Source organism: Patagioenas fasciata, chromosome W, assembly GCF_037038585.1.
Source record: "Patagioenas fasciata isolate bPatFas1 chromosome W, bPatFas1.hap1, whole genome shotgun sequence".
Lineage (NCBI taxonomy): Eukaryota > Metazoa > Chordata > Aves > Columbiformes > Columbidae > Patagioenas > Patagioenas fasciata.
The window spans coordinates 2,316,899-2,338,258 of NC_092559.1; the positions used below are offsets into that span (position 1 = coordinate 2,316,899).

At 43.7% G+C, this 21,360-nt stretch overlaps 1 protein-coding gene across 1 annotated transcript in view; it reads right to left on the minus strand.

Moving 5' to 3' along the window:
- Positions 1-21,360, minus strand: part of LOC136114585 (transcription factor RFX3-like) — a 177,574-nt gene that overhangs the window by 14,261 nt on the left and 141,953 nt on the right. Inside the window, exons 9-11 of the mRNA XM_065859958.1 lie at positions 20,242-20,354; positions 16,451-16,566; positions 15,817-15,971 (exon numbers count right to left, since the gene is read on the minus strand). Of these exons, the coding sequence (XP_065716030.1) occupies positions 15,817-15,971; positions 16,451-16,566; positions 20,242-20,354 (384 nt within the window). The remainder of the gene's footprint in view (positions 1-15,816; positions 15,972-16,450; positions 16,567-20,241; positions 20,355-21,360) is intronic.

The window sequence follows — 21,360 nt, forward strand, 5'->3', positions numbered from 1 at the left end:
TATGATTTTCCTGATACAACTGCTAATGATTTCATTTGTAGATAGTACCTTAAAAGGAGATGGAAGGAGGAACTGGCTGGCACAACATAACTTGTAGTGCTATTTCATCCACCAGTAAACTGTTTTAGTATGATGGTTGATAATTTACCACAGAAAAATGTAGGTTATAAGGGATCTCCAGAGGTGATCTAGTCCAACCCTCTGCTCAAATAATGTCTAATTAGATCATGTTGCTCAGGAATTTGTCCCATCAAGTCGTGTACACCTCCAAGGACAGAAGTTCCACACCCTTTCTGGGCAACCTGTTCCTGTATTTGACCACCTTCATTGAAAAAAAGTATTTTCCTAATATCTAATCAGAACTTCCCATATTCCAATGTGCGTTCATTGCTTCCTGTCCTATTGCTGTGCGACTCTGAGAAGTGTCTGGCTCTATCTTCTCTGTATCCTCCCATCAGGTAGAGAGCAAAAAGGTATCCCCTGAGCCTTCTCCAAGCTGAACAGGCCTAGTTCTCTCAGCCTCTCCTCATGTCATGTTCTCCAGCCCCCTGACCATCTTGGTGGTCCTCTGCTGGACTCGCTCCAGTAAGTTCCATGTCTCTCTTGTACCAGGGAGCCGAAAACTGGACACAGGACTCCAGATACAGTCTCACCTGTGCTAAACAGAGGGTAAGGATCACTTCCCTTAACCTGCTGGCTACATCCTTGATAAGAGAGCCCAGGATGCATTTGTCCTTCTTTGCTGCAAGGACCGGTGGATGGAAAGAAGAAAGTATGGTGGTAGACACACAAATCTAACAAAGAACCAAAATGCTGCTGGCTCATATTCAACTTGCTTTCCACCAGGACTCCCAGGTTCTTCTCTGCAAAGTTACTTTGTAGACAGTCAGCTCCTCAGTCTATGTTTTTGCATGGGGTTATGGGGTTATTCCATCCCAGATGCAAGACTTGGCATTTATCCATGTTAAACGTAATAAGGATCCCATCAGTCCATTTCTCTGGCCTTTCCAGGTCCCTCTGACTTGCAGCATATTGAGTGCCCTCCCCCCGCCCCGGTTTGGTGTCATCTGCAAACTTGCCGAGAGTGCATTCTGTCCCATCATCCAGGTCACTAATGAAGATCTTAAACAGTATTGGTCCCAGTACTGATCCCTGAGAGACCTTACCAGTTACTGGCCCACAGCTGGACTTTGCACCACAGATCACAACTCCTTGAGCCCAGCAGTCTAGGCTATTTTCTAGCCACCTTATCATTCACTTATCCAGCTCATATCTGAACAATTTGGTGATAAAGAGATTATGGGAGACTGTGTCAGAGGCCTTTCTTCAGTCAAAGTATACAACATCCGTTGCCTCCCCTTGTCCACAGTGCCAGTCACCTCATCATAGAAAGCAATGAGTTTGGTCAGGCATGATTTGCCCTTGGTAAATCCCTGTTGGCTGCTCTCAGTCACCTTCTTGTCCTTCATGTATTTACAAATAGCTTCCAGGAAGCTTTGTTCCATAACCTTTCTAGAGACTGAGGTGAGGCTGACTGGCCTGTAGTTTCCAGTATACTCCTTTTTGTCCTTGAAGATGGGTGTGATATGACTTTTTCCATTCAGCATGAACTTCCCCCAGTTGCTGTGACCTTTTGAGGATGATAGAGAGCTGCCTTGCAATGACATCAGTCAGCTCCTTCAGCACCCTTGGATGCACCCCATCTGGTCCCATGGGCTTGTGTACATCTAAAAGGTTTAAGTGCTCCTTAATGGCATCTTCATAGATACAGGAGATTGTTATTTCTAGCAAGCTCTAGCAGTTCTAGCAGGCTCTGTCAGCTGTTCTTGATTAAAGAGGGCATTGAGCTTTTGTTCCAGCTGACTCCTGATTAGGGACAGTCAAGCACCCTTTCAGCAAATACTAGGGAGTGACCTATATAAGTGCCAGTCTAAAGCACAATGAGCAGAATCAGCAGTTTGTAGTGAATGGGGTCTAGTAGCTTTACTCTGGATGGTGTCTGTATCCTCAACAATGGTGGGGACGTGTTACATGACATGGTCCCCAGGAGCTGTTAGAGCAACTGTCCCTGGAATGTCAGAGGCCTTGGCCTAGATGGAGCTCCAGAAGGATACAGTTCTGTAGGTCTCAGGCTGTAGGATGTGCCTGGGGTTTTGCTGATAGTGGGGCAGCAGAAGAGAGTCTTATAGTCTGCAGGTGGTGTGCGCTTGTTGAGGATCTGTGTTGCCAAGTAAAGGAGCTATGGGAGGAGGTCAGCCGACTGCACAGCGTAAGAGATGATGAGAAACAGATGAACTGGTTCTCCTCTGGAATCCTGTAGCTTCAAGAGCCTGAACTCCCAACTGCACTGAAGGAGAAGCAGGAGCAGTTTGTGCTTTTTGGCTTGGGAAGTGGAGACTCCCATGATGAGGGTGGAAGCTTGTAACTTCTGGCACAAAGAGGAAGTTCTTCTTTTCCACCTGAAGATTTGCAACTACAAAATAGAATCAGTGACCTCACAGAAGATGAGGAGCTGGGAGGTCTGTCAAACAAAGCATCCATGCTGGTGGAACCTGGGTCATGCAGTAATGAATAACTGACTCCTAAGGGGAGCGGAGACTCCCATGTGCTGATTTGATCAATTGTTTAGGGAGGTTTGTTTGCTGAGGGCTTGGGTGTGGGATACTATTGAAAAACTCCTAAGGCTTCTCTGGCCCTCAGGCTATTAATCTCTGCTGCTCTTCCATGTGAGCACCAATGATACTGCCAAGGGAGACCTACCTGGAAAGTGTCAAGTGTGGCTATATGACTCTGAGGGCAATGGTCAAGGACATGGGTGCCTTGGTGATGTTATTCTTGATCTTCCTGGTGAGGGGAAAGAGCTTGAGGATGAGTGGATGGATCCTGCAGGTCAACAATTGGGTGTCTGGCTGGTGTTGGCAGCAAGCTTTTAATTTTTTTAGAGAATCACAGAATGGCAGAGGTTTGAGGGGACCTGCGGAGGTGCTCTTGCCCATACCCCTGCTCAAGCAGGGACACCTAAAGCCAGTTGCCCAGGAACACATCCAGATGGCTTTTGAATATCTCCAAGGAGTGAGACTCCACAATCTCTCTGGGCAACCTGTTCTAGTGCTCAGTCACTGTCACAGTGAAAAAGTGTTTCCTGATGTTCAGATGGAACCTCCTGTATTTCGGTTTGTGCCTGTTGCCTCTTGTCCTGTCACTAGGCACCACTGAAAAGAGCCTGGCTCAATCTTTTATGCACCTTCCCTTCATGTACATTCCTATTCATGTACATTGATAAGATCCCCCTCACCCCAAGCCTTCTCTTCCCTAGGCTCCTCTACCTCTACCAAAAACTTGCCACATAAAGCCAATACAGATCTTCTTCAGGCAACTGGAATAAGCCTCATGTTCACAGGCCCTGGTTCTCATGAGAGACTTGAAGAACCCCAATATCTGCTAGAGGGACAACAAAGCAGGGCACAGGCAACCCAGGAGGACAGTTAAGCAGTACAACTGGTTGCCCAGAGAGGTTTGTGTAGTTTCTGTCCTTAGGCATTTTCAAGACCTGACTGGTTAAAGCCCTGAGCAAATTCATCCAAATTCAGCATTGACCATGCTTTGAGCAGGAGGTTGGACTAGAGACCTTCTGAGGTGCCTTCCAACCTGAGTTATTCTTTGATTCTATATTATGTAACAATGATTTAGTTTCTAATTTAACAAACAGAACTGACCACTTCACCTAAGTTTCTTGAAAGTGTCTTATGATCAGCAGTGAAAATTCTTTTTGGCATTCCTACAGGTAGGTACATCGATAATTGCAACAATTGTTTCCTGTCTCCTGAAAACTTTCATCATGAATTTTCTGCCTTCAATTTTTCCCTAAGTGCTTTTGCTTTTAAAGAGCAAAACCCTGCACAAAATGGCAATTATTGCAATACTGCAGTTTCCTCAAGTAAGCTCGAAGTACCCTGAACCATTGCCAACATGCTGTTTATTTTAGTTCTGAAGAACAAAATGCAATGTCTAGTGTTCAAAGACAGTATCAATAAGCAATATATGAATGTGTTTAACTAACAGAAGGTAGGATTGCTCTTACTGCTGTGAAATCTTGGTGGCGGAGAACGAATGCTGCTACATTAACGAAAAAGACAAAACTAGAAAAGGGGAATCATGTTATCTTTACATGTTTTTTGTTTATGTGGTGTTTGTTTTCCACTACGTCTAAGAAGAAACAGTCCAAATAAAGACTGAATTTTGTTTATGAGGAAAAACACCATGTTTGGTAGAGTAAGAATTAATGGTGAATGGAAGTCACCTGATATGAGAAATGCCCTTTTTCAACCTGAGCAACCGATGAATCCTGTAATTAAGAACTTCCACTAGCAAAGTTAGCAAAATTGCTTAAAAAGAAAGAAATATTTTATTTTTCACAGCATCCTTTTCTTCAAATTTGTAATGATAACTAGTTTATTTAACTCCCCCCAAATGTGGATGCTCATCTGAAATTTAATTTGGATTTATAAAACTTCGTATTAGCTCTATGGAACAGAGTGTTTTGGTTGTTTTTTTTTTTGTTGGATGGTTGGTTGGTGTTTGTTTGGGTTTTTTTCGGTTGGTTGGTTTGGTTTTTTCCTTCTTTCTTGAGGTTTCCAGGCAAAAGAACAATGCTCTTTTGCACTGTCAATCATCTAACCCACTTATGCTACTATATAAACATTGTTTGTATCACTTACTAATTAACTAAGCATTCACTTGTTAAATTATTACCTGTGGAATAAGAAAAAGTCAGTATAAGGAATACTGTAAATAATGGGTCAACGATGTTTAGTTCTTTAAGGAATTTATTTATTTTTTTTTTCCTGGACAAATGCTGTGTAAAACACCTAAGATCTTTTTCACCCCACTGTATTACAGGATGATCTGTTTTAAAAACTAAGTGTGGAAAGAAGCAGCTCAGTGTCATCCTGATTTAAAAAAAAAAAAAAAAAATAGTGTCTTTAGCTATGAAGAAAGAGGAATTCTAAATTCTGAAGAAAGAATATTCCCTTTTTCTAGCTAAACACTATGTTATTAGACAAAAGTGATGTATGGAATGATCACAAATTTCTAATGAGCTCTGAAAATGATACATTAAATTAAAAAATGTTGTTGTCCTCTGTCCTGTAAATAGTGGCTAACATACCCAGCCATTATCAAAAGCCTAAGCACCTACATGCTCCAAACATTCTTCAAGTTGATCTGGCTAGCATCAAAACTGTCAAAAACCTCTTCCAGAGAATCTTAAGAACAATCTGGTGCAAAATAAATGGCCTAAGTAAGTTCATTCTGATTGTAAAGTGTTACTAAACACACACTAAATGATGTAGCAAAAAAAGTTACGAGGAGAACATTTATTTTTGGATAGGCATTCAACAAGCTTTGGTTTGCATCTGAAATCTCTCTCCTACACAAATTTCACAAATAACAAGATTTTGCAGTCTTTCCGGTACTTGTAATTGCTGAAATTGAGAAATACAATGTGAAAAATATGTTGAACATAACTTCTCTGTCTGGAATAGGAACTCCCAAACAAGTTGGTTACTCTTGATCCTGTCACTTGCAAAGAGATAAAAAGGCCATTCTCAGGGAAAAGGATCTATTGCCACTAAAACACAGTGGCTCTTTTGCTAGCATCATTAGATAATAATCAACTTTACTCCCGGCTCAAGTATAGAGTGGTTGACTTCTTTTTAAACAAAGAAATGTGGCTTTTTCCTACACAGTAGTTTTTTCATTCATTTTTGTGGGCACTAAAAAGTTTTCACGAAAATTTCAACTGGCCAAATTTTACTTAGAGCTTGTTTTTCAAAAGTTTTTTCCTCACTGTTAATTTCTTTTATGGTAATATTTATTAGTAAGTTATGTGACAGAGTAGGCTTGGGGGATTATCCCCACTCCCCCACCCCCCCCTCCCAAAATACTGAAAGTCAGGAAAAGAAAAAAAAAAAAAAAGATTAAACTCATATAAATAGAATTATCAGTTTACATCCTTACTAAATTAAACACATTGCCCCCCACCCTTTTTTTTTTTGGCCAGCTGATCTTGGTACCTTTCTGATTTTCCAGGAAAAAAGAAAACTGCCTATGATGGGGTATTTCTACAAAGCAGTACTTACAAATATGTTCCCGAGTTGCTTCTTACAGTATAGCTGACAGAGACAGCCAACAGGTGCAGCACTTTGCTCAGAAGAGGGACAGAAACTTTGCAGAGAACAGAATCCACGTCCTGAGCAATGGTGTTAATGTATTACAGGGCACCACCTCCAGCCATTGGAACAATTATCCCTATAATGTCAGAGGCCTCAATCCAGACCAAGCTCCTGAGGGAGGATGCAACTCTCAGAGTACAGCAAGTGGCTGGGGTCTCTCACTGAGGCTGGGACAGAGGGAGACAGTTTCCTTGCCTGCAGGACATGTGCAGTGGTACGGGATCTGTGTTGCCAAGGAGGTTCAAGAAAAGGTCAGCAGACTGTGCGATATCAGAGATGGTGAGAAAGAGATCAACCTGATCTTTTTCCAAGACCCTGCAGCCTGAGCCCTCAGCTGTATTGAAGGAGGATCAGGTGGTCTGTGCTTATTGGGTTAGGAAATGGCGAAGACTGGAAGCTTGTGACTTCCGGCAACAGGAAGAAGGCTCCTGCTCCACCTGCATATCTCCAACTAAAGAACAGGTTCAGTACCCTCGCAGTGTTGAGGGTCTGGGAACTCCATCCAGTGAAGCATCTGAGCTAGCTAAGTCTGAGCCATGCAGCAGCACCAGAAGGAAGTGGCAAGTGATAACAGTAGGAGACTCCATGCTGTAGGGGATGGGGGCCCACATCTGCCGACCTGACCTGCTGTCTTGGGAGGTTTACTGCTTGCTGGGAGTGGGATCTGGGATGCTGTGGAGATACTGCCAAGGTTTGTCCAGCCCTCGGACTATTACTCCTTGCGAATCTTCATGTGGGCACCAACACTACTGCCAGAGGAGATCTGGAGCATATCAAGCGTGACTACATGCATCTGGAGGCAATGGCCAAGAGCATGATGGTCCAAGTAGTGTTCTCCTTCCAGGGAGAAGCAAGGGCTTGAGGAGGAATGGAAGGATCCTGTGGGTCAACAGTTGGTTGCCCAGCTGGCGATGACAATCGGTATTTGTAATTTATGGCCATGGGGACCCTTCTTTGAGGATTGAAGACTGCTGGAGAGAGGTGGGATCCACCTGACCAAGTGGGGCAAAACCATCTTTACCAACAGGCTGGCCAACCTGGTGAGGATAATGGGGGAGGGAGATGAAGACCCACAATCAAGGGAGGGAGTGGTGGAATGAGTTGGCAAGCGAAGGATGCAGGGTGTTATGGAAAAGAGGGAGCTTGTAATCAGCAAAAGAGGGCTGAAGGGGAGATGCTCTGCTGGACGCAATTCTTACAAACAATGAGGCTTTTTTTTATGATTCCTACAGACTGGTTGGCGATGTGAAGGTTAGGGGGCAGCCTGGACTGCATTGACCATGAGATGGTGGAGCTGAGAATCCTGAGAGGAGGGAACAAGGCAAATGGCAGGATCGCAACTCCAAACTTCAGGAGAGCAGACTTTGGCCTGTGGAGGGACCTACTTGGAAGAATCCAATGTGAGACAGTCCTAGAGAGCAGAGGGGGTCTAGGAGACCTGTTTGATATTCAAGGATTGCCTCTTCCAAGCTCAAGAATGGTCCATCACAATGAGCAGAAAATCAAGCAAAGGTGAAGGGTCTGCATGGACGAACAAGGAGATCCTGACTAAAATCAAGCATGAAAAGGAAGCATACAGGAGCTGGAAAAAGGGGCAAGTGATCCAGGAGGAATGCAGCGACACTGTCCAAGTGTGCAGAGATGGGGTTAGGGAAGCCAAAGCCCACCTGGAGTTGAAACTGGCGAGGGATGTGAAGGGCAACATTAAGGATTTCTACAGGTACATCAGCAGCAAAATGAAGACCAGAGAAAATGTGGGCCTGCTGCTGAATGGGGCAGGGAACCTGATGAGAAAAGGACATGGGAAAGGCCAAGGTACTAAATGCCTTCTACGCCTGAGTCTTTTCTGGTAAGGATTGCCTTCAGGAATCCCAGGCTTCTGAGACCAGAGGGAAAGTCTGCAGCAAGGAAGAATTCTCCTCAATAGAGGAGGACCCAGTTAGGGAAACATTTAAACAAATTGGACATGCACAAGTCCATGGGACCTGATGGGATGCACCCATGAGTGCTGAGGGAGCTGGCTGATGTCATTACAAGGCCACTCTCAATTATCTTTGAATGGTCATGGTGATCAGGGGAGGTTCCTGAGGACTGGAAGAAAGCAAATGACACTCCAGTCTTCAAGAAGGGCAAGGAGGAGGATCTGGGGAACTACAGGCTGGTCAGCCTCACCTCTGTTCCTGGGAAGATGATGGAGAAAATAATCCTGGAAGCCATTTCCAAAGAAGGTGCCTGGTAGGAATCAGCATGGATTTAGGAATGGGAAATCATGCCTGACCAATCTGATAAGCTTTCTACAACGAGTCAACTAGCTTAGTGGATGAGGGGAGAGCAGCGGCTGCTGTTTATCTTGACTTTAGCAAGGCTTTTGACACTGTCTCTCATAACATCCTCATAGACAAGCTGACAAAATACAGGTTAGAAAAGTGGACAGCAAGGTGGACTGAAAACTGGCTGAACTGCCAGGCCCAGACAGTTGTGATCAGAAGCATAAAGTCTAGCTGGAGGCCAGCCTCTAGTGGTGTCCCCCAGGGTTGATCCTCGGGCCGATACTGTTTAACAACTTCATTAATGACCTGGACGATGTGACAGAGTGCACCCTCAGCAAGTTTGCAGAGGACACAGAATTGGGAGAAGTGGTCGGTAGACCAGATGGCTGTTGTGCCATTCAGAGGGACCTTGACAGGCTGGAGAAATGGGCAGAAAGGAACCTCATGCAGTCCAACAAAAGGAAATGTCAAGTCCTGCCCCTGGGGAGGAATAACATGATGCACCAGTACAGGCTAGGGTCTGGCTGGCTGGAAAGCAGTTTGCGGAGAAGGACACGGGAGTCCTGGTGGGCAACAAGCTGAATGTGAGCCAGTAATGTGCCCTTGCAGCAAAGGAGGCCAATGGTATCCTGAGCTGCATTAGGAACAGTGTTGACAGGAGGTTGAGGGAGGTGATAATTTCTCTCTACTCAGCACTGGCGAGGCCACACCTGGAGTACTGTGTCCAGTTCTGGTCTCCCCGGTACAAGAAAGACATGGACATACTGTAGCAAGTTCAGTGAAGAGCCACTGCAGTGATGAAAGGATCGGAGCATCTCCCGTAGGAGGAGATGCTGAGAGAGCTGGGATAGAATCACAGAATCATAGAATTGTTTAGGTTGGAAAAGACCTTAAAGATCATCGAGTCCAACCGTTAACCTAACACTGCCAAGTTCACCACTAAACCTAAGTGCCACATCTACACGTCTTTTAAATACTTCTGGGGATGGTGACTCAGGATTGTTTAGGCTGGAAAAGAGAAGGCTCAGAAGGGATCTTATCAGTGTGTCTAAATACGGGATGGGAGGGTGTATTGAAGATGGAGCCAAACTCTTCTCAGTGGTGCTCAGTGACGGGACAAGAGGGAATGGGCACAAACTGAAACACAGGAACTTCCGTTTGAACTTAAGAAAAATCTTTTTTACTCTAAGGGTTGTCAAACACTGGACCAGGTTGCCCAGAGAGTTTATGGAGTCTCCATCCTTGGAGATATTCAAAACCTGACTGGACAATGTCCTGAGCAACTTGCTCTGGTTGATCCTGATTTGAGTGGGGGTTGGGAGGGGGTTTGGACTAGACGATCGCCAGAGATCCCTTCCAACCTCAGCTACTCAAGTATTCTATGGTTCTGTGATTACACTTGAAGTCATCATTGCAGAAGGTGTCATTTACAGTATCAAAAAAAAACTTTTCTAGCTACAAGGATAGCTGAGACTCTATGTCTTAAAATATTAATCCAACTTTATAAAGCAATTATTGTTTGGTCCACAGAAAGGATATAAAACTTGTTTTTACAAGGATTATACTGGATTGTAAAGAGGAAATTTCTTTTTAATATTTAACACAATGGACAAAACACGCAATAAATGTCTTAGGAAGAAATTTAAACTACAGGGACCACTTCCAGGAAGATCAACCTGAACTTTGCAACTGATAAGATGTTAAACCAGGGGGGATCCCAGACACCAAACTGGGAGGGATGCAGGAATTGATAGAACTATAAAAATTGATGAAGGGATTTGCAGGGGGAAGGGGAAGCAGGGAGAAACAAAGAGGAGGGATAGACAGAAAGGGGGATAAACCAGGCCAGTCACGGGTAAAACAGGGCCAGTCAGTACGCTTGTCTGGCTGAGCCCTGCGCCTGATCACCACAGTCTGTCCTATTTTCTTTTATCTACTTTTAAAATCTTTTGTTAACTATTACTCTGCTTAATCTCACTCTCTGTCCTCTGTGTATGTGTGCTGCAAGGAACAGGTGCCAGCTGCTGGTGAGACTTGTGTGTGTGAGAGTGAAATTTGGTGCCCAGCTACTGGAGTCAGACTGGGGGGCGTAGGCACCCCAGGGTCTGTGGTGTCAGCTACAGGAGTGCCTGAGGGTCCTAGCATCAGTAGTTGGAGGGGCCATAGCTCTCTGGATCATCATCACCGAATCATCATATGGTTTGGGATGGAAGGTGCCTTTAAAGGTCCAACCTCCCCCTGCTGTGGGCCAGGGACACCTTTCACTAGATCAGGTTGCTCCTAATGCAAACCCCAGGATGCAGTTTGCCCTCTTGGCTGCCAGGGTACACTACCGACTCATATTGAGCCTGCTGTCAACCAGCACCCACAGATCCCTTTCTGCAGGGCTGCTCTCCAGCCACTCCTAACCCTAACCTCCTCCCAATTTATACTTGTGCCCAGCGTTACTCTGCCACAGGTGCAGAATCTGGCATTTCGACTTGTTAAATTTCACGCCATTGATGATTGCCCAACGCTCCCATCTAGATCCCTCTGCAAGGCCTCTTGACCCTCAAGAGAGTCAACAGCACCTCCCAATTTGGTATCGCCAGCAAACTTGCTAATGGTGCATCTAGATAATTTATAAAAATACTGAACAGAACTGGCCCTAGAACTGAGCCCTGAGGAAGACCACTGGTGACTAGTCGCCAGCCAGATGTAGCCCCATTCTCTACAACCCTTTGAGCCCTGCCCTTCAGCCAGTTCTTCGCCCAGCACACCATGAACCTGCTCATCTCATGGGATACTGTGAGGGACAGTATCAAAAGCCTTACTAAAATCCAGAAAGACTGCCTTCCCTTCATCCACTAGGTGGGTGACCTTATTATAGAAGGATATCAAATTAGTTAGACAGGAATTTCCCTTTGTGAACCCATGTTGACTGTGCCTGATGATTGCATTGGTCTTTAAAGGCCTTTCAGTAGCACCCAGTATGATCTTCTCCATAATTTTTCCAGGAACTGAGGTTAGACTAACAGGTCTGTAGTTTCCTGGGTCTTCTCTCATGCCCTTCTTGTAAATTGGAATAACACTGGTTAGCTTCCAATCAACAATTACCTCCCCAGACTCCCAAGACCTTTGGTAGACGATTGAGAGGAGTCCTGCCATAACATCTTCTAGCTTCTTCAGTACTCTGGAATGAATCCCATCAGGCCCCATGGACTTGCGAACATTCAACTGATACAGCTGGCCACTTAGAAATTCAGTGTCCACAAATGGAAAGTCACTGTTCCCACACTCATGGTTCTTTGACTCGGGGGACTGGGCAGCCCAAGGTCTATCAGTATTGCTAAAGACTGAGCAGAAAAAGCACTGAATGTCTCCGCTTTTTCTTCATCCCTATTAGCCAGGTGACCATCTTCAAGAAGTATCAGTCCAATGTTTTCCTTAGACCTGCTCTTGCTATCAACGTACTTAAAAGAGCCCTTCTTGTTATCTGACACAACACTGAGCAGTTTCAACTCTAACTGAGCTTTGGCCTTTCATGTCTTCCCCCTGCACATATGAGCCACAGCTCTGTAATCTTCCTGCGGAGCCTGACCTTGCTTCCAGAGATCATACCATTTCTTTTTCATCTTGAGCTCCACGAGGAGTTGCCTGTTCAGCCAAGCTGGTCTTCTGCCCGGCTTGCTTGACTTTTGACACAAGGGGATTGCCTGCTCCTGTGCTTCTAAAAGGTGGTTCTTAAAAACTGACCAGCACTCATGGTCTCAGGGGACACTGCTAAACAGCTTCCTGAGTAGCTTAAAGTTTGCTCTCTTGAACTCCAGCATAGCAACTCTGCTCACCTTTTTTCTCATTGCACCGAAAACTTTAAACTCACTGTGGCCAAGACAGCCACCTACCATCACACCTCCCACGAGTCCTTCTCTATTCACAGGCAACAAGTCTAGGAGGGCATCTTTCCTAGTTGGCTCACTGAGTACTTGTGACAAGAAGTTATCTCCTACAAACTTCAAGAATTTCCAAGCCCTGCTCACCACAACAGTATGATATTCCCAGTTGATGCCTGTGAAGCTGGAATTTCACAGAATCACAGAATGTTAGGGATTGGAAGGGACCTCGAAAGATCACCTAGTTCAATCCCCCTGCCGGAGCAGGAACACCTAGATGAGGTTCCACAGGAAGGCGTCCAGGAGGGCTTTGAATGTCTCCAGGGAAGGAGACTCCACGACCTCCCTGGGCAGCCTGTTTCAGTGTTCTGTCACCCTCACCTGAGAAGAAGTTTCTTCTCAAATTTAAGTGGAACCTCTTGTGTTCCAGTTTGAACCCATTACCCCTTGTCCTACCGTTGGTTGTCACCGAGAAGAGCCTGGCTCCATCCTCGTGACACTCACCCTTTATATATCTGTAAACATTAGTGAGGTCACCCCTCAGTCTCCTCTTCTCCAAGCTAAAGAGACCCAGCTCCCTCAGCCTTTCCTCATAAGGAAGATGCTCCCCTCCCTTAATCGTCTTTGTTGCCCATAAAGACAAGGGCTACCGATCAAGAGATTTCTCCTAATTGCCTATAGAATAACTCATTAGTGCTATCATCCTGGCTGGGCGATCGGTAGTAGACGTCCACAACATCATCTCCTTTGTTTTCCATCCCCCTAATCCTCACCCAGAGGCTCTCCACCACATCACTGCTAACTGTAAGGGCTGTACAATCAAACCTCTCCCTTACATACAGTGCAACACCTCCACCTCGCCTGTCCTATCCCTTGTGAACAGCCTTGTGGGCCTCCTCTGGACCCACTCTAACAGAACTGGATGCCCCAGAGCTGGATGCAGTACTCCAGGTGGAGTCTCGCGAGAGCGGAACAGAGGAGAATTGACCTGCTGGTCACGCTTCCCTTTATGCAGCCCAGGATGCAATTGGCTTTCTGGACTGCAAGTGCACATTGCCGGCTCATGTCCAGTCTTTCATCCACCAGTACCCCAAGTCCTTCTTCATAGAGCTTCTCTCCATCCATTCATCCCCAGTCTGGGGTTTACCCCGAACCAGGTGCAGGACCTTGCACTGGACCTTTTTTAACTTCATATGGTTTGCATGGGCCCACTCCTCAAGCCTGTCAAGGTCCCTCTGGAGACAGGCCCTTCCTTCAAGCAAATCCACTGCATCACTCAGCTTGATGTCATCTGCAAACTTGCTGAGGGTGCACTCATTCCCACTTATGTCGTTGATTGAAGATATCAAACAGTACCGGTCCCAATACGGATCCTTGAGGGACACCACTCGTCCCTGGTTTCCACTTGGACACTGAGCCATTGACTGTAACTCTTCAGACGTGGCCATCCAGCCAGTTCCTTATCCATCTAACAGAACATCCACCAAATCCATACCTCTCCAATTCCGTAACCAGAATGTTATGGGGGCCTGTATCAAAAGCCTTACAGAAGTCCAGGTAGATGCAATCCGCAGCTCTTCCTTTGTCCACTGATGCAGTCACTCTATTGTAGAAAGCCACTAGATTAGTCAGGCATGATTTGCCCTTGGTGAAGCCATGCTGGCTGTCTCGAATCACCTCCCTGTCATCTGTATGCCTCAGCATATCTTTCAGGAGGATTTGTTCCATGATCTTATTGGGTACAGAGGTGAGGCTCATTTTTACCCTTTTTAAAAATGGACTTGATGTTTCCCTTTTTACCAGTCACTGGGGATGTAGTCTGACTGCCATGACTTTTCAAATATAATGGATAGTGGCTTGACAACTACATGAGACAGTTCCCTCAGGACCCTGGCATGCATCTCATCAGGTCTCATGGTCTTGTCTATGCTCAGGTTCTGTAGGTGATCTCAAACATGATTTTCTCCTGTGATGGGAGGAACTTTATTCCCCCAGTCTCTGCCTTGACGTTCTAGGTCTTGAGAGATGTGGGAAGATTGCCAGTGTCAGGGTGATTGAAGTCCCCCAGGAGGATTGGAACCCTTGAGCATGTTGCTTCCTGTAGGTGAAGTAAGAATGCTTCTTTGACATCCTCCCCTTGATCAAGTGGCCTGTAGTAAACACCAGCCATGAGGTTTCCTTTGTTTACTTTTCCCTTACTTTTACCCATAAGCTTTCAATGTGTTCATCGCTGTTTTTCAAAGACAGCTCTGTGCAGTCAATCCATTCTTTTACATAGAGGGCAACCCCCCCCCCTCCCCTTCCTTGCCTGTGCTTTCTGAACAATTTATAGCCATCGGTTGCAGATCTCCAGTCATGTGATTCATCCCATCATATTTTAGTGAAAGTGATTAAATCATAGCTTTCCAGGTACACAGTGACTTCCATCTTTTCCTGTTTGTTACCCATGCTGCATGCATTGCTATAGAGGCACTTTAGTGCCTTGTCACCTTTTTAGAGGAATGCAGCGTAATTCCTTTGAGGCATTTCACAGGTGTATATTATATTTTATGTATATATGTGTTTTTAATTTCTTTTTAATGTTTAAAACAGCATACAAAACATGCAATAAATGTTTTCGGAAGGAATTAGTCCTTCCTGGAAATCAATTTAAAATCATTTACTACCAAGCAACCATAAAAAGATATCATGCTTGAGTAAGGATGTATACTATAAAATTAGCTTTGAAAAGAAAGCTTTATTCCTGATAATGGTCAATTGACCATAATACTATAATTGATTGATGAGTCCTTCGTACTGGAAAAAGAACAGAAAGCATAATAAACTGGAATAATAAACAAGACTTAAAATGTTTGACAGTGTTATGTTGGTTTAATAGGTATCATCAAAACTGGTAAGGTTTTAGCAGCCACTGATAATACATAAATGTTTAATTATCAAAAAATGAAGTGAGAAAGCATATACATTTTGGTTTTTTAAGAACTAGAACTTTTATATATAAAACTTAAACTAAAGCCTACTGAAATCAGTGGAAAGACTGTCTGACATTAATGGACTCAGGCTCAGGGCCATCGTGCATTCACAACTGTCAGGTAGACAAAAGCCAGTATATAAAGGAAGACATTTTTATCTTAAAATTAATAAATACTGAGAATCTGCAGTGACAAAAGTGTATTCCATAGGGAAATATATACTTAAAACTTCTAGAGACTTTCCTAAATGCAGTGAAATATTCACTCTCCTTTACTTTAATTATAGTGCTTGCATCAACTCCAGTACACCTTCCTAATCAACAGAATTAAGGAAAGATGACACACACAAAATTTACATCCTCCAAATCATTCCCAAAAGTTTCACATGAGGCACACAAAATGACCACATAAACCAAACCAAACCAAAACAAAATACAGTCTTATGAGATGTTATCTGTGTTTAACTTACTAGGAATAGGTCTAAGGACATCAGGAATGAGAATCTCCACCAAAGCCTGGTACATCACATGGTCACAATTACCCATCCATTTCAGAATAGACTCATTTTTGCACAGAGTAATCAGTTTTCCTTTTGGAAGTCGACTTTCTATTTCACTCAGATTGCTGGTGTGAATAAATGTAACAAATGAAAATGCATTTACATACAAATAAGTACAATGGACTTTGAAACTGATTATTTAATAAAAAGTTCATAAATGTCTCTGTTACATCCAACTGAAACTCTAACTTCCTCATATGAAACTGGGGAAAAATGGCCTCCAAAGTTCTGCTCCAGCCCATAAATTATGCACAGGTATGATAAAAATGGTCCTTGCAATTTAAACAAACCAGACAGCATATTGTGAAAAGATACTTTGACTTTAGTCATCAGAACAAAGGAAAAAACAGAAGATGCATACAATCATTTCAAGCCTGCAGCTTGACATAGACCGATAGCCTGTATGTCAAACAGAAGACAACAAAAAAACTACTGATGTCAGAAAAGGTTCTTAGCCTATATAGAAAACTCAGATTTTCTTTGATTTGACTCATGCTGTTATATTATGATGGTGAATAGTAACCAAAAAGAGACATTTACTGACCTCAGTTCAATAATAGTTGTGTCGTCAGTTGGAGCAGAGGGAGAATAGCGCCAGAAAGTTTGCCACAATTTTTCTATGAGGCTAAACTGAAGATTCACAACAACATCGACTATTGCCTAAAAAAATATAAAACAAGTGCAGATAGTCTTCCACCTCATCCCCCGTCCTGCCTCATCTCCTCCCAGGGGCATAGCTCCCCCCTGGTCATTTTGCAGAAAAAAAATAATAAAATGTATGATTATAACTAAAAATATAATATGCTTTTAAATAATTTTTTAGCAACAATTTTTCCAACTGTCCATACTAGTGTGGACAGAGACTCAGATCAGGCCAAGTGCAAATACAAGGAAGCCTCCAGAGAAGAGCCTAAGCACATATATAAGGTGAATTCACCTAAACAGAACTTTTAACACTATTACAAACACAAAGGAAACCTGCTATTTTGTGTATTTTGTTACTTCATTGCATATTTTAAAGCACCATCAACAATAATTTTAAAACACATTATTCAACATGAAATCGTAGGATCATAAAACCATTTAGGTGGGAAAAGACCTTTAAGATCATCAAGTCCAACCCTTACCAGGCACTGCCAAGTCCATCACTAAACCATGCCCCTAAGAACCACATCTACACGTCTTTTAAACACCTCCAGGGATGGTGACTCCACCACTTCCCCGGGCAGTCTCTTCCAATGCCGGACAACCCTTTCTGTGAAGAAATTTTTCCCAATACCCAATCTAAACCTCCCATTGTGCAACTTGAGGCCATTTCCTTTTGTCCTATCGCTTATTACTCGGGAAAAGAGACTGACACCCATCTCGCTACAACCTCCTTTCAGGTAGTTGTAGAGAGTGATAAGATCTCCCCTCAGCCTCCTTTTCTCCAGGCTAAACAGCCCCAGTTCCCTCAGCTGCTCCTCATAAGACTTTGCTCCAGACCCTTCACCAGCTTCATTGCCCTTTTTTGGACACATTCCAATACCTCAATGTCCTTCTTGTAATGAGGGGCCCAAAACTCAACACAGTATTTGAGATGTGGCCTCATCAGTGCCGAGTATAGGGGGACATTTGCTTCCTAGTCCTGCTAGCAACACTATTCCTGATAGAAGCCAGGATGCTCTTGGTCTTCTTTGTCACCTGGGCGCACTGGGACACAGCAACCCTGGCTGTACATACAGACTGGGGGATGAGATGTTGGAAAGCAGCTCTGCGAAGAAGGATCTGGGCATTCTGGTCGACAGCAAGTTGAACAGGAGCCAAGAGTGTGCCCGGGCAGCCAAGAGAGCCAACCGTGTCCTGGGGTGCATCAAACATAGTATTGCCAGCCGCTCAAAGGAGGTGATTGTCCCGCCCTACTCTGCACTGATATGGCCTCACGCGGAGTACTGCGTGCAGTTCTGGGAGCCACGGTGACACTAGTGACAAATAATGCTGACAAGGCAGAGGTTCTCAGTGCCGCCTTTGCCTCTGTCTTTACTGGTGTAGCTGGACTCCAAATCACAGGATCAAGTAGCTACGACAATGCATGTGCCAATATTCCTCTAGTAGTGGAGGAAGGGCTGGTCTGCAGCCTTTTGCAAGGGCTCAACCCACATAAATCTATAAGCCTGAATGGAATCCATTCCAGGGTGTTAAGAGAACTGGCTCGTGTTGTTGCAAGGCCACTGCCTATAATCTTTGAAAAGTCGTGGAGAACAGAGGATATCCCTAGTGACTGAAAGAGGGGAAATGTTATACCCATCTACAAGAAGGGACCAAAAGAGGACCCAGGAAATGACAAGTCCATTAATCTTGCTTCAGTTCCTGGGAAAGTAATGGAACAAGTTCTCCTAGAAACTCTCACAAACCAAATGAAGTGGGTGACTGGGAAAAGCCAGCACAGATTTATCCAAGGCAAACCATACCTAACTAACCCAATCACCTTCTACAACAAAGTAACACTTTCTGTCAAAGTGGGGAGAGCAGTGGGTATTCTTTACATGGATTTCCACACAGTGTTCGACACTGTTTCTCACAGCCTTGTGCTGGACAAACTGGCAAGACAGTTTGTATGGGTGGTCTGTGAGATGGGTAGGAAGTTGACCAACAGGCCACACTCAGAGGGTGGTGATTAATGGGTTTTACTCAGGCTGGCAGCCTGTCACAATTGGGGTCCCCCAGGGATTGATACTGGGCCCCACACTGTTCAACATTTTCATAAATGATCTGGATGATGGGATTGAAAGCATGTTTACCAAGTTTGCTGATGACACCAAACTGAGTGATGAGGTAGATATGTCAAAAGAGAGAGACATCTTACAGAGAGACCTGGACAGGCTGGAAAAGTGAGCTAGCAAGAACAGTATCATAGTCATAGAATGGTTAGGGTTAGAAGGGACCTTTAAAGGTCATTTCATCAACGCCCCTGCAATGAGCAGGGACATCTTCAACTAGACTGGATTACTGAGAGCCTCATCCAACCTGAACTTGAATGCTTCCAGGGATGGGACATCTACCACCTCTATGAGCAACCTATTCCAGTGTGCCAAACTCTTCTCTTTAGTGATCAATGACAGAACCCGAGGGAATGGCAGGAAGATGTACCAGGAGAGGTTTAGGTTGGACATTAGGAAAAGGTTTTTCACCCAGAGGGTGGTAGAACACTGGAACAAGCTCCCCAGGGAGGCAGTCACGGCCCCAAGCCTGACAATATTCAAGAGGAGACTGGACAATGCCCTCAGACACATGGTGTGAACTGTGGAGTTGTCATATGCAGGGGCAGGAGTTGGACTCGATGATCCTTGTTGGTCCCTTCCAACTCAGAACACTCTATGATTCCATGATTCCACTGCTGGCTCATATTCAGGCACTTGTCAAGAAACAACCTCAGGTCCTTTTCCACTAGGTAGTTTTCCAGCCACTCTTCCCCAAGCCTTTCACGTTGCATGGGGTTGTTGTGACCCATTGATCCAGCCTGTCCAGATCCCTCTGTAGTGCCTTCCTACCCTCAAGATCAACACTCCCACCCAACTTGGCATCATCTGCAAACTTACTGAGGGTGCATTTGATCCCCTCATCCAGATCATCGATAAAGATATTAAACAGAACTGGCCCAAATACTGAGCCCTGGGGAACACCAGTTGCGACTGACTGCCAACTGGATTTAGCTCCATTCACCACAACTCTTTGGGACAGTCCATCCAGCCAGTTTTTTACCCAGTGAAGCACACACCTATTCAAGGCATGAGCAGCCAGTTTCTCCAGGAGAATGCTGTGGGAAATGGTGTTAAAGGCTTTACTAAAGTCTAGGTAGACAACATCCACAGCCTTTCCCTCATTTACTAAGCAGGTCACCTTGTCATAGAAGGAGATCAGGCTGGTCAAGCAGCACCCGCCTTTCATAAACCCATGCTGACTGGACCTGATCGAATATGGCTTTAAGTTCTTAAAAAACTTGCTTCTTTAAAACTTGAAGGAAAAAGTGAGTTTGATTTCAACAGGAACATCAGAACTAATAATTCAGTTTGATTTCAACTCCTACAAACAAAAACAAAAGTCCGCATATGTGTTATCTAAAGTTCAGTTTATCTAAAATTCTCAAAACCTACACATGATTACATTCCAATATTGGTATTCTTTTACATGTTATTTACTTTCCCTCTAAAGAGAGAAATTCCAGAGAAGTCTTTTTTTTACAAATGTCCTTTCTGACAGAATAAGCAAAATATTTGAGGAGCACATCAGATGCAAGTAGACTGGCTGTAATACATTTTGTGTCAGTCATCCTGTACTGTGCCTCTTTTCTCTTACCTCACAGTGCTCTCGATAAAGACTTTGCAGTGATTTTATGTCCTCAAGGGTAGTACCATCTGGCAAAGAAGATATTTCAACTTCTCCAAACTCTGGAAGTACTCGAGATGCGTCTGTTTCCATGACAACATAACAGAATAAAGCTATTGTGAATGGTGCCAACTACAGTTTGATTAGAAAACATTTAAGGATGATGTAAAGAAATTAAGTATAGAAGGTCATAATGCCCAAAGAGGGATATATTTCATATTTAGTATATTTTAAAGTTGCAATAAAATTGTGAACAAACCAGCTACCTATTTTTTAAGCAAAAGAAGATGTTAAACTATTCTTCACAGATAGCAGATGAAAATTATTTCACATACATATTGTACTTGTTTATAAAAAAATCTAAGATGCATTTTCAGAATATGACAGGATGAAGCAGTATTTTTATGCCAGTACATAAGAGATTAATATGATTTAATACTTTTTGTTTTGATCAACTGAATAGTTTTTGCATTTTCATGCATGTTAGGGTTTAGTAAACTCAGTAACATATATTAATTTTAAACTTACAAGACTTTCAACTGTAGTCAACATGTGCTTTTACTATTTCTCATAAATGTTTCCAAGAGATACACTGGTTTGGGGGGAAAATGCACTCTCAACTAGGGGGGATGTGGAAGGGAAAATTCAAAAACATTAAAACTATAGCCTAAGGTTCCCAATGATTTCAGTAACAGCAAAGTTAGCCCAAAGGATGTGGTGTTTCAAAATCCCAATATATGAACTCAAAACTAAATAGACAATTATTGCAATCACACATTTAATGAGATTTTTTATATTAGAAAATTACTAAATTACCATTTGCTTCCACAAATGAGGAATCAGTATGCTTAGCTACATCAATGATTGCACAAAATGCACATTTTTAAACATGAACTTTGGGTTTCTGGTTATAACTATTTGGCTCTTTCCATTTATAACACTGCAGCACAGACTCAGTGCATCTTCTAGTCAATGGACAACACAACTGCAGTGCAAAAATATAATCCCAATTTATATGTATATTCAAAAAACTGGGAAGCCAGTGGAAATTAATGAGCTTTTAGGGCAAGATTTTCAGTATGCATTTTT